At 43.7% G+C, this 13267-nt stretch overlaps 1 protein-coding gene across 3 annotated transcripts in view; it reads right to left on the bottom strand.

Annotated features, from left to right (window-relative positions):
- EIF2AK4 (eukaryotic translation initiation factor 2 alpha kinase 4) overlaps nt 1-13267 on the bottom strand; it is a 69885-nt gene that overhangs the window by 38703 nt on the left and 17915 nt on the right. For all 3 annotated transcript variants that reach the window (XR_011359466.1, XM_069949435.1, XM_069949437.1), the window contains 5 exons: nt 10383-10446; nt 9130-9204; nt 8824-8946; nt 5646-5750; nt 4875-4935 (listed from right to left, as the gene is read on the bottom strand). Coding sequence is in view for 2 of the 3 variants with exons in the window: in XM_069949435.1 (XP_069805536.1) it covers nt 4875-4935; nt 5646-5750; nt 8824-8946; nt 9130-9204; nt 10383-10446 (428 nt within the window). In the remaining variant the exon portion in view is untranslated. The remainder of the gene's footprint in view (nt 1-4874; nt 4936-5645; nt 5751-8823; nt 8947-9129; nt 9205-10382; nt 10447-13267) is intronic.

Genomic DNA, 13267 nt, shown 5'->3' with positions numbered 1-13267 from the left:
TGTGCTCAAGACAGCTGGACAGGGCCGCTGCCCAGCTCGCTGCTGCCATCTGAACTGTAACTATGAGCACTCGTAATGAGCGCTCATAGTTACATGCAGCAGCACTGACAGGGCAGGAGACATTGGCTCCCTTCCTGTCAGTCACTCTTGTGGCCGCAGGAAGGGTTTTCCCTGCGGTCACAAGTGGCAGCTTTGTCCTTGTGGTGCTGGCGCTCCAGTGACATCGGCGCCAGGACAAGGGGAGTGCGGTCTCTTGTGATCGCATGGAAAACCCTTCCTGCGGCCACAAGAGTGAAGAGAAGAGGAGACGCCCGGAGCCAGGTGAGTATAAGTGTTTGTTTTATTGTGTTATATACTATATGGGAGGGGAGCACACAGGGGTCTGTTTAACTGGGGGAGCGCACATCAGGGATCTGTATAAATGGGGGAGCACACAGGGGGGATATATAACAGGGGGGGCACACAGAGGGGCTATAGACTACTGGGGCTTCACAGAGGGGTCTATATACTACTGGGGGCAGCACACAGGGGGTCTATATACTACTGGAGGAGCACACAGAGGTCTATATCCAAGTGGGGAAGCACAAAGAGGGGCTAAATACACCTGAGGGAGCACACAGGGGGCCTATATACAGTGGGGGAGCACACAGGGGGTATATACTTCTGGGGGAGCACACAGGGGGTATATACTTCTGGGGGAGCACACGGGGGCTATATATAACTGAGGGAACACACAGGGGTCTATATATTACTGGGGGAAGCAAACAAGGGGTATATACTACTGGGGGCAGGACAGAAGGGGTATATACTATTGGGGGCAGCACACAAGGAGTATATATTACTGGCAGTAGCGCACAAGGGGTATATACTACTGGGGGCAACACACAGCGGTCTATTGTTTTGGAACGCGTGTGGGGGGGGGGGGGCCCAGACATAACTTCGCTTGGGGCCCCAGAAATGCCAACACCGCCCCTGATTGTACTACTACTGGGCTGTACATGCACTCCAGAAACGAATGGTGGTGGGTGCACATGATCACATACGCCTGAGAAAGGGTTAATCCCGAAACGTCGCGTGAGTCATCACTTCCGGCCATCTGGAGGGTGAGAGCCTCTATGGACTTGAGGATATGAAGAGCGCCGCAGCCGCGGCGTGAAGACCAGCCTCGCGTCTACAGCACTATGGTGAATTTATTTACTTTTTAAAGTTGTACTGTTATGTACTATGAAGTTTCAATAATAAGAAAAAACCTTTGCAAAGTTCTGTCTCTGTCCTATTTCGTTTCTTGAGTCCGTGATTGCTGGGACTAGCGACCCAGAACGGGACAGTGTTCACACAGTGCGTCATATGGCACAGGACTGTATATACTAGAACCTGTACATGCACTCCAGCAATATTATACAGTACTGTACTGTATGTAAAGCCTCACCAGTGCTGAACTCACCAGGTACAATGCACCATCCAAGCTCGCAAAAACATTTGGATATCGAGCAAAGTTCAAATTCATATGTGTTCTAATACTGAGGTATTACTGTACTTCAAGACTGGGTGCCAAAAAAGTGTTTGAGAACTGAAGCAAACTTTCCATGAAAATATTGTTTGAGAACTGAACTGTTCAGAGCACTTTGAGAACTGAGGTACCACTGCATTCCTTCTTATTATCTATTCAGTCTCCTTCCCCCAGTTCTGAGCTGCTGCTTTCTGCTGCTGCTTCAACCTTATTAACCCCTTTCCACAAAATGACGTTCCTGGAACGTCACGTAAAGCAGCTAGTTCCTGCAACATGACTTTCCAGGAATGTCGTGCTTTCCCTGCCTCCCCCGCTGTCCCTAACAATGATCGAGCAGCAGGAGAACGATCAGGCCCCAGCACTGCACTGCAGGGACCTGATCGTATGAATGAGCTGTCAGCTTCTGACAGCTCATTCATTCTATAATACATTATAGCACAGATCATGTGCTGTAATGTATAAAAGATGGACCTGCAAAAGTGAAAGTTTAAACATACACAAATACATAAACAAACAAATAAGTTAAATCAATAAATAAATTATAATATAAATAAAAAAATATATATATATATACCCCCCCCTTTATAAATTATCCCCTATGAATAAGATACACATTTGGTATCGCAGCGTCCGTAATGACCCCGTCTATTAACCTGTTACACTAATTATCCCGCCCGATTAACGCTGTAAAAAAAAAAAAAAAAAAAAAAAAAAGCTAACCAAAATTAAATTTTTTGTTAATTCTGCCCCCCTAAAAAATATATATAAAAGCTATCAAAAAGTCACATGTACCCAAAAGGTACACTACTAAGAGTCAGCTTATGTCGCATGAAAAATAAAAAAAGCCCTCACATAACTCCATTGGTGGAAAAAAAATATTACTGTTCTTACAATATGCAAGACACAAACTATTACAAAAGCTATATAAAATTGATATCGCTGTAATCGTACAGACCTGACGAATAACGATAACTTGTCATATGTGATATATAGTAAACGTACAAAAAAAATGATAAAAACCAGCTGCTAAATTGTTAAAAAAAAAATGTTATAAAAAATGTTCAGGGTGTCACATGTCCCCCAGAATGGTACCGATGGAAACGTTAACTTGTCTTATACAAATATTTTGGCACCTTAAGGCCTCTCTGACATAGTATAATTGTTAAAAATAAAAATAGGCCCCAAAATTCCCCAGGTCTCTGTCATGTCTGCGGCCTGTGGTTAAATCAGGTGACACACTGCGGCCACATATGGGGGATTTCTAGAATCACTGGAATAAGGGGAATAAATAGTGAGTTCCATTTCTCAGTTATTATTTGCTGTGTAAGAGGGAAAATGGAATATCTGCCAAAAAAATGAAAATTTAAAATTTCTCCTCCAACTTGATTAAATTCCTGCGAAACACCTAAAGGGTTAATAAACTTATGAAATGTTACTTTGAGGGGTGCAGTTTTTACAGTGGAGGGATTTATGGGGTAACATACAGGCCCCACAAATCCACTTCAGAACTGAACTGGTCCCTAATAAAATCAGAATTTGAAATTTTTCAGAAAATTTGAAAAAAAAAAAAAAAAAAATCACTGCAAAATTTCGAAGCCCTTTAACATCCTAACAAGTAAAAGGACGTTCACCAAATGACGTCACCCTAAAGCAGACATGTTGTAGATGTTGCAGTAATAATTAGTTCATGTGGCATGACTCTTTCTTAGAACAAAAGAATTTTGAAGTTTTTTTTACAAGAAACTACTGAATGTACCAACCAAAGTATACCACAAACATAAAGAGGAATATGTCACGAAAAAAAAACAAATAACCTCAAAATAACAGTGATATAATAAAGCATCGCAGAGTTATCACTACATAAAGAGAGACAAGTCAGATTTAAAAATTAGACCCTGGGCATTAAAGGGAACCAATCAGCCCATTTGAGCTGATATGGTTCCCTTGAGCATTGTATAAAGCACCTGGAGCAGCCCCGGCACGTACCGGCCACAGCCGCAGCAGGTGCTTTATAACGGAGAAAATGACTTATTCCCCGGCTTGTGACTAGATCCGAGCGGGGAAGTAGTCACGGTGGGCGGCTCCCCGCTCGTATCTAGTCACTGCGCTCTGCCTGTCAGCGTGCTCAGAGGGGATGATTGACAGGCAGAGAGGTCCGTTACTGGCCTCTCTGCCTGTCAATCATCCCGCCGAGCACGCTGACAGGCAGAGCGCAGTGCCTAGATATGAGCGGGGAGTAACTACTTCCCCGCTCGGATCTAGTCACGAGCCGGGGAATAAAAGTCATTTTCTCCGTTATAAAGCACCTGCTGCGGCCGTGGCCGGTACGTGCCGGGGCCGCTCCAGGTGCTTTATACAATGCTCAAGGGAACCATATCAGCTCAAACGGGCTGATTGGTTCCCTTTAAAGAGTCACTGTCGTTTAAATTTTTATTTTTTTTTCCAGAAATCAATAGTACAGGCGATTTTAAGAAACGTTGTAATTGGGTTTATTAGCCGAAAAATGCATTTTTATCATGAAAAAAACAGTTTAAAGCTCTCACCCCTGTCTTTATGGCTTGCTTATGGAGAGGGGAGGGGTGGAGGGAGATGAGGTTCAAAAACAGGACAACACAGAGTTTATCTACAGTTAATCACCTGGCTTTCTTCTCTGACAGTCAGCACTGACCTCTCTGACCTCTGAATACAGCTGTCACCCACCTCCAGGTTGTGTAATCCTTTGTTCTCTGCTCTCTGTTGCCAACTAACACCCTCCTCCCCCCTCCATAGAACAGACAGGGTTGTGTCTGATGCAACAAGTCACAATTTCTTGATATTTTGCAGTGAATGGAAAAGAGGAGGGAGGGGGGGGGACCTGGGGAAAGTCTTTCTGAATGCAAAAAATGGCATATTCGCCTAATAAACCCATTTTCAAAGTTTTTTAAAATCACCTGGACTATTGATTTCTGCAAAAATAAATAAATAAATACGACAGTGACTCTTTAAGGCCAAAAACGGCTGAAGGACAAGGGGTTAACTATGTAACTATATGTATCATAAACTTGCATTACGATTTACTGGCATTACAGAGCATGAGGAGCTGAGCAGACTGATACACCATATACAGAATCTTTTCCCACAAATATGTATATTTTATTGTTTTACATCTCCGCTTATTCTGGGTGTAGGAGTCCCTGATCAGTGACACACCCAAATCGCTCATACAGGAGAGGCTCCCAGTCGCTGATCAGAACCACCCACTAGACTCCTAATGATTTACTCAGCTCCTATTCCTCTGAAACATGATTCCTGCAGTTCGGACTGCATTTTAAGGTGAACGAAGAAGGAAATGTACAAAAGCTGCCCATGGGAACCATAGAATTACCTTCCGGGTCAACCTTAGCAAAATCACAACGACCTTGGTCCTCATCTTGTGTTGATTCAGTCTACAAAAGAGGGGAAAAAATGGGAAGATTTATTAAAGGGAACCTGTCACAGTTGTATAGCAGGCTAAGAGCCGCAGACATGGGCAGATAGTTGATAAGAGACAAAACAAATACCACCTGGCTTTTAGCTGATGGCTGTTTACATAGTGATAAAATCATGTTTTTCTTTTAAGCGCAAAAGTCATAGAGGCTATGCTGAGCTGCAGCATGCACTCCTCCTCCCTTCCCCACTCTTACCTGCATATCTAATTTACAGGATGTGGATTTCAGCATTGAGCCTTGTACCTCAATCATGCAGGGAGCAGTGATAGAGGGGAGGAGGAGGAGGAGGAGTGCATGCTGCAGTTCAACACAACCTCTATGACAATTGTGCTTAGAAGGAAAGCAGGATTTTATAACTTTGTAAACAGCCATCAGCTTAGAGAAGGTATCTAAAATTAGGAACCATAAAATTCATAAATCTTCCTAAGCCGTTCGAGTGACTCCAATTATTAAAATAAAATAATATTTTTTTGCTATAGATCCAACATTTTTCCCGCACTCTCTTTCCAACTACCTCCAGCAGTCAGAAGCAGACCAGAAGGTGCCAAGTTGGCCAAATTTTGCAAAGGAATAACCCATTACTGTTTTTTTACTCATGTGTCAATGGACTGTAATTGCATGTGAATTATAATGTTCATGATCAGAGCTGCGCACATGTAGGCACTTACTTTATAGGCTGGATGATCTGTTGCCAGACCAAAATCTCCAATTTTTACATGATCTTCGGAATCCAAAAAAATGTTCACCGGCTTTAAGTCTCTGTGTATCATTCCCTGCAAGTCAAAAAAAGTACATATACTGAGCATTTCTACCAACTCTGGTACCAGCATACAACAGTAACAGCAGATCCTGCACAACACATTCACTGGTCCTGTTTTATCATAATGATAAAAGCTCGGCCATGTGAAAGCTTCTCCTGGAAACCACGGCCAGCGGCATACAATATCTCCCCACTGGAACAGAGGTCTGGAGGGCTAAAATTTAGTTTGGGAAAGGCTCCATATTTACTAATCCAATGATGTACTGGCAGGATCGCTGACTTTTGTCCTAGGTGTATGGTCAGCTTAACAACTTACATTGCATGTGTTCATTTTTTTACCCTTCAAAATGTAGCAATATTCTAAATGCAGTATAGAAAACAAAAGCCTGAAAGCAGATTGTTTGCAGCATTTTTGAGGCTGGGTTTACATCAGGTTACATTTTGCATCAGCAAATTCTGAAAATGGTTTTAATGCTTGAATTAGAATGGGCCCTATTCAATTCAATGACCGTTCACTAGTGCCTGCGCTTGGTTTTGGCGTGGACATAAAGGAGAAATCTGGCGAAAATTTTTATTAAACTATTGTATTGCCCCCCAAAGAGTTATACATATCACCAATATACACTTATTACAGGAAATGCTTAAAACGGCTTTTTTCCCTGCACTTACTACTGCATTAAAGCCCCTATTCCACGGGTCGTTAAGAGGAGCAAACGAGCGCTCGTTTGCTCCTCGTTCCCCGGTCGCTGCCACCGTTATTCAACGCGGCTGCAGCGAGCGGGTGAGTGCGGGAAAGGCGGTGGGGAGCTGCGGGGGGGCTGCCCGGGGGATCGCTGATCGTCCGGGCAGCCCATAGGATATAGCAGCGTCTGCTGCCAACGCTCCTATTCAACAGAGCGACGGCAGCAGATCGCTGCTATATCAGTCACTTGTTTTTCAACATGTTGAAAAACAAGCGACTGCAACGATTAGCCGACATGAACGATGTCGGCTGATCGCTGCACTCTATTCCACGGGACAATTATCGTCCGTAGCGGCCGATATCGGCCGAATACGGACGATAATCGTTCCGTGGAATAGGGCCTTAAGGCTTCACTTCCTGGATAACATGGTGATGTCACTTCCTGGATAACATGGTGATGTCACTTCCTGGATAAAATGGTAATGTAATAACCCGACTCCTAGAGCTGTGGCTGCTGGAGAGGATGATGGCAGGGGGACACTGAGGGACACAGGGCACTGGGGGGACACTGAGCATCCCCCTGCCATCATCCTCTCCAGCAGCCACAGCCCACACAGCTCTGGGAGTCGGGTTGTGACATCACCATGTTATCCAGGAAGTGACATCACCATGGTATCCAGGAAGTGAAGCCTTGATGTAGTAGTAAGTGCAGGGAAAAAAGCCCTTTATAAGCATTTCCCGTAATAAGTGTATATTGCTGATTTGTATAACTTTTAGGGGGCAATACGATACTTTAATAAAAAATATTACCAGACGTCTTCTTTAACCCTTTAAGGACGGGGCCAATTTTCGTTTTTGCATTTTTGTTTTTTCCTCCTTGTGTTTAAAAGGCCATAGGACTTGCATTTTTCCACCTAGAAACCCACATGAGCCCTTATTTTTTGCGCCACTAATTGTACTTTGCAATGACAGGCTGAATTTTTGCATGAAGTATGCTGCAAAATCAGAAAAAAAAATTCAAAGTGTGGTGAAATTGAAAAAAAAACAAAAAACGCATTTCTTTTATTTGGGGGGATTGTGTTCTTATGCCATTCGCCCTGGGGTAAAACTGACTTGTTATGCATGTTCCTCAAGTCGTTACGATTAAAACGATATATAACATGCATAACTTATATTGTATCTGATGGCCTGTAAAAAATTCAAACCATTGTTAACAAATATACGTTCCTTAAAAATCGCTCCATTCCCAGGCTTATAGCGCTTTTATCCTTTGGTCTAAGTGGCTGTGTGAGGTGTCATTTTTTACCCCATGATGTTTACTTTCTATCGGAATTTTGATTGCGCATATACGACTTTTTGATCGCTTTTTATTAAATTTTTTCTGGATTTGATGCGACCAAAAATGCGCAATTTTGCACTTTGGGATTTTTTTGCACTTACGCCGTTTACCGTATGAGATCAGGAATGTGATTAATTAATAGTTCGGGCGATTACGCACGCGGCGATAACAAACATGTTTATTTATTTATTTACTTTTAATCAAAACATGGGGAAAGGGGGGTTATTCAGACTTATTACGGGAGGGGGCTTTTTACTAATAACACTTTTTTTTTTTTTTTTTTTACACACATATACTAGAAGCCCCCCTGGGGGACTTCTAGTATATACACTTTGATCTCTCATTGAGATCTTTGCTGTATACTTATACAGCAAAGATCAATGAGATTGGCACTCGTTTGCTTTTGGCTGCTGCAGCCGAAAACAAATGAGTGCCGAGCCGGAGCCGGCGCCATCTTGGAGCGGACCCTGGCCAGCTGCAGACACGGAGATTGCTCCTCCGAGACGACGCCCCGGAGGAGCGATCTCCCCCACTAGACACCAGGGAACGGCACAACAACTCCCAGCATACCTTCTTGTGCACCTTCTTGAGGCTGGAATAACACATGGATTTTTTCAGCCAAAGTTAGGCTATGAATACATTCAACAGGAATGAAAAATATAGAGGAAAGAAAAATACTATTGGATCCACTTAAAAAAAGATTGCATCAAAATTGCATCTCAATTGGCATGATAAGGCCGGGGTGTTTTCAGTCTGAGGCCACGTTCACACAGGCGGTGTTTACAGAGTGTATACAGTGCTGCCGCTGTTCCATAGAAACAAATGCAGCTGGCCGCTGTGAAAAAACAACGGCCCTTGCTGCAATCTGGAACAACGGCTGTTTATTGATTTTTTTTTTACGTTGTGTGAACGTGGCCTAAAATTGTAAAATGTTAAAAGATGACCTGAAAACCTCATACAATCTAGCAACAAAACTACAAGTGTCCAGTGGTTCAGAAAATTGGGATATCAGGGGCCACAATCATTAGCAGCGGGGGCTTTATAGTACAATAGAATTACACACACCTGTTCGTGAATGTATGCCAGTCCATCCAATATCTCTCTAAACAGTCTCCAAAGACGACTGTTGTCCAGATATAATCCTTGATCTATGGTGTCTCGTAACGTGCTTTTCTCGCAGTATTCCATCTTAAAACAATAGAATACATAAGAAATGTTATCAATAAAATAGGAAGTTTAGTAAAAAGTAAGTATTGGAGTCTAGCAGGAAACAAGTTAGGGCTACATGATGCCTGTGTAACACGGCTGCAAAATGTCATTGTCTTTTTCCATTAGATTTCAAGATACTGACATTAAACAGTACGAACATACCTGGATATACAGATAATGCACGGTCTGAACAGACATTTCCTTCAGCCCTAGTTTTTGCACAGCACACTCTTCTTCCTATTAGGATTCACATTGATTAACCAAAATGCACATTACAGGCTAGAATAATCATGGTGGATAAGGATAGCATTGATGCTTGATATAATACATCACCAGTGCTACCCACTAAAGCAGATCTGGCAAACTGACTAGTCTATCTATTGCAGTGTCAGGCAACAATTACCCGAAACTGGTCATGTTCTGAGGAATACCCATAGTGACAGCCATGTAATAAATGCTGTGTAATAGCACCGACCAGACAAAACTGCAATATCAAACCAAATAGTACTATGCACTAAGCACAAAACAGTAGGATACTAATAAATATCTTCTGCAAAGTTGCTGCATTGGTTGAAGATTCCCTTTAAAACTAATGTAAACGTTAACGTGTACCTGTCATTATAAAAAACGTTTGACATGTCATAGAGACATGTCAAAAGTTTTCATCGGTCCGAGTCTGAGTGTTCAAACCAGTACTGATCGGGATATAGAGTGTGGAGAAGATGCACTGCAGCATGCCCACTCTCAGCTCAGATTAATAATAATTAAAAAAAAAAAAAAAAAAAAAAAAAAAAGGAGTTGGACTTTGGAGGCCATAGGAGCCAGATTTTTTTTTTCTAACTCAGAACAGGGAGCAGACACATTGCAGCTGCAGTCCTGTCCCCACTCTATCTCCTGAACGGTACATGTAAAAAGTTTTGATTAGTTCGGGTCTGAACCCGGTCTTCATCATTAGGAATGCTCCAGGCAGGTATTCTCCTATTCATCACCTGTGTGAACACTGCACATGGGCTGGATCGCTAAGGTACCTGTGTAGTGTTCACTGCAGAGGAGTAGGAAAAATCCTGCTAGTGGCATTCCTAATGATGAGGAGGGTGGGGAGGAGGGACAGAGGGGTGGTGCAAGGTTACGGCACAGATACTCTAGGCCACGTCAGTTTGACACAGGGCTGCAAGTTTAAAAATAGTTTTTTAGGACATAACTGCATCACCTGCCGAACAGACCCCAGGACAGATCTTGGATTAAAAGCAGCTATCCGAAGGTACAAGTGTTTTGGGGTGGGCAGATTGTGGGTACAGAGTCACTTTGAGGTACGTGAGCAGCACCAGGGAATATTCCCCATTTATTATGCTCTCCAGTTGATAATATAAGAAAATCTTCATGTAAATATGAAATTAAAGAATGAAATAGATTACCTGATCAGGACTGTTCTCATCTTCATTCTCAAAAACAATCTCACTATCAGAGTCTGTTCCTGGCCTGTCCAAAAACAAGAATATTAAGACCATTATTCACACATGTTTAATAGTTACCAGCTACACACTATGAAGCACGCTTAATAGAAATCACAACCTGGGTTGGTTTTGGAAGGTGCGGCTATGGTAAGAGGGAGTGAACTTTGGAAAGATTTGGCTTCAACCTCTTGTGCGAGAACATAAAGGCCTGTTCTGGACCTTTAAAGCCCATGGAAAGGTTTGGACACAATTTATTTTAGGGTATAAACCCACACACCGTATATGCAGCAGATATGCAACAAATACGCAGCAGATTTGTTGGTACAGATTTGATGCTGTGTTCAGTTATTTAGATCTAATCTGCTGCGATTTTGCTGCGAGTTTGCTGCGTATCGCAGCAGTAAATACGCTGCATATACGGTGTGTGGGTTTATACCCTCAATCTTTCTTTCAAAATGAACTGGTGGCAGAAAGTGCCAGAGAATTTGTAATTTACTTCTATTAAAAACTCTCAGGTCTTCTAGTACTTATCAGCTGCTGTATGTCTTGCAGGAAGTGGCATTCTTTCCAGTCTGGAGAGCAGGAGAGGTGTTTTCTATGAGAATTTTCTACTGCTCTGGACAGTTCCTGACAAAGACAGAGGGGGCAGCAGAGAGCACTGTGTCAGACTGGAAAGAATACAGTCTAGGGCTGGGCGATATTGGCCTAAATCAATATCGCGGTTTATCGCACATGTAGCCGCGGTAACGATAATTCAACGATAATTATGACACGCCCCTTTTAGCAAACCACACCCACTAGCCATGCCAAACTGGCGATATTTTGATTACAAAAAGTAAAAAAAGAACTGAACAGCAACCCATGGTTAGTCTATTATCATTATTACTATTTGTCATTATTAGGGGTCTCAGCAGAGACCTAGATGTGTATATACAGGTATACAGCCTCTACAGGATGTGTATACACAGGGGGTCATATAGGAATACATGTGTATAACTATATGGGGGGGTGGATAGGTGTATATGACTATATGGGGGGATGGATTGGGGTGCATTACTATACAGGAGGTACATAGGGATGGGGGTACAGAACTATACATGGGAGTACATAGGGATAGGGGTGTATGACTATACGGGGGGGGGACAGGGGTGTATGACTATACGGGGGGGGGACAGGGGTGTATGACTATACGGGGGGCAAATAAAGGTAGGGGCGGATAGGGGTGTATGACTATACAGGGGGCACATAGGGATAGGGGTGTATGGCTATACAGGGGGCACATAGGGGTAGGGTGGATAGGGGTGTATGACTATACAGGGGGGCGGACAGGGGTGTATGACTATACGGGGGGGACAGGGGTGTATGACTATACGGGGGGGACAGGGGTGTATGACTATACGGGGGGCAAATAGGGGTAGGGGCGGATAGGGGTGTATGACTGTACAGGGGGGGGATAGGGGTGTATGACTGTACAGGGGGGGCGAACAGGGGTGTATGACTATACAGGGGGGGATAGGGGTGTATGACTATACAGGGGGGGGCGGCCAGGGTTGTATGACTGTATAGGGGGGCGGACAGGGGTGTATGACTATACAGGGGGGGAGCAGGCAGAGTTGTATGACTGTATAGGGGGGCGGACAGGAGTGTATGACTATAGGGGGGCGGACAGAGGTGTATGACTATAGGGGGGCGGACAGAGGTGTATGACTATAGGGGGGCGGACAGAGGTGTATGACTATAGGGGGGCGGACAGAGGTGTATGACTGTATAGGGGGGGAGACAGGGGTTTATGACTGTATAGGGGGGAGACAGGGGTGTATGACTGTATAGGGGGGGGGAGACAGGGGTGTATGACTGTATAGGGGGGGAGACAGGGGTGTATGACTGTATAGGGGGGGAGACAGGGGTGTATGACTGTATAGGGGGGGAGACAGGGGTGTATGACTGTATAGGGGGGGAGACAGGGGTGTATGACTGTATAGGGGGGGGAGACAGGGGTGTATGACTGTATAGGGGGGAGACAGGTGGGGGTGGGGGGGAAGTTCGCTTGGACCAGACGGGGGGCGGTGCGGGCGGTCACCTGGGCCCTGCTGCTCCTTCAGCTCCCGGGCCGCTTGTGTGTGTGTGCGCGCGTGGGGCTCTGACAGGACGGGCGCAGGGACATAAAAATACCGCAATTACCGTCCTGGCTAAGTTGAAGTCGGTTAACCGACGCCAGTGACGGTATCGGTATTTTTGCGGTATACCGCCCAGCCCTAGAATACACCACTTCCTGCAGGACATAAAGCAGCAGGTAAGAACTGGAAGATTTTTTTTAATAGAAGTAAATTACAAATCTCTGGCACCAGTTGATCTGAAAGAAAAAGAAATTGGTGAAAAATCCTTTTGGTAATGAATATAATGCACATAAAAGGTGGTAGGTTTCTATAGATACCTCACCTATTGGTTCAGAGCCTGAACAAATTACAGATAGTCACTCAAGAGCAGAATGTTCCAGGCAGGTAACAGGGAAATAAAGCTGAAAAGTCAGTTTCATCAGTAGGTTAATAAATTGTATCTAACCTCTACACAGAGTGTAATTTGGGTTCTAATACCGTGTAATTTGGGTTCTAATACCTATCAGTTACGTATCCTGCAGTCACCAGTCCTAAAGGGGTTATCCAGCAAAAAACTTTTTCTTTCCAATCAACTGGTGTCAGAAAGTTATATAGATTTGTAATTTACTTCTTTTAAAAATTCTCAAGTCTTCTCATACTTATCAGCTGCTGTATGTTATGCAGGAAATGTTGTTTTATTTTCAGTCTGACACAGTGCTCTCTGCTGACATCTCTGGCCGAGACAGGAAC

This window comes from Dendropsophus ebraccatus, chromosome 13, assembly GCF_027789765.1.
Source record: "Dendropsophus ebraccatus isolate aDenEbr1 chromosome 13, aDenEbr1.pat, whole genome shotgun sequence".
Lineage (NCBI taxonomy): Eukaryota > Metazoa > Chordata > Amphibia > Anura > Hylidae > Dendropsophus > Dendropsophus ebraccatus.
This window is presented reverse-complemented; position numbering and strand designations above follow the sequence as displayed.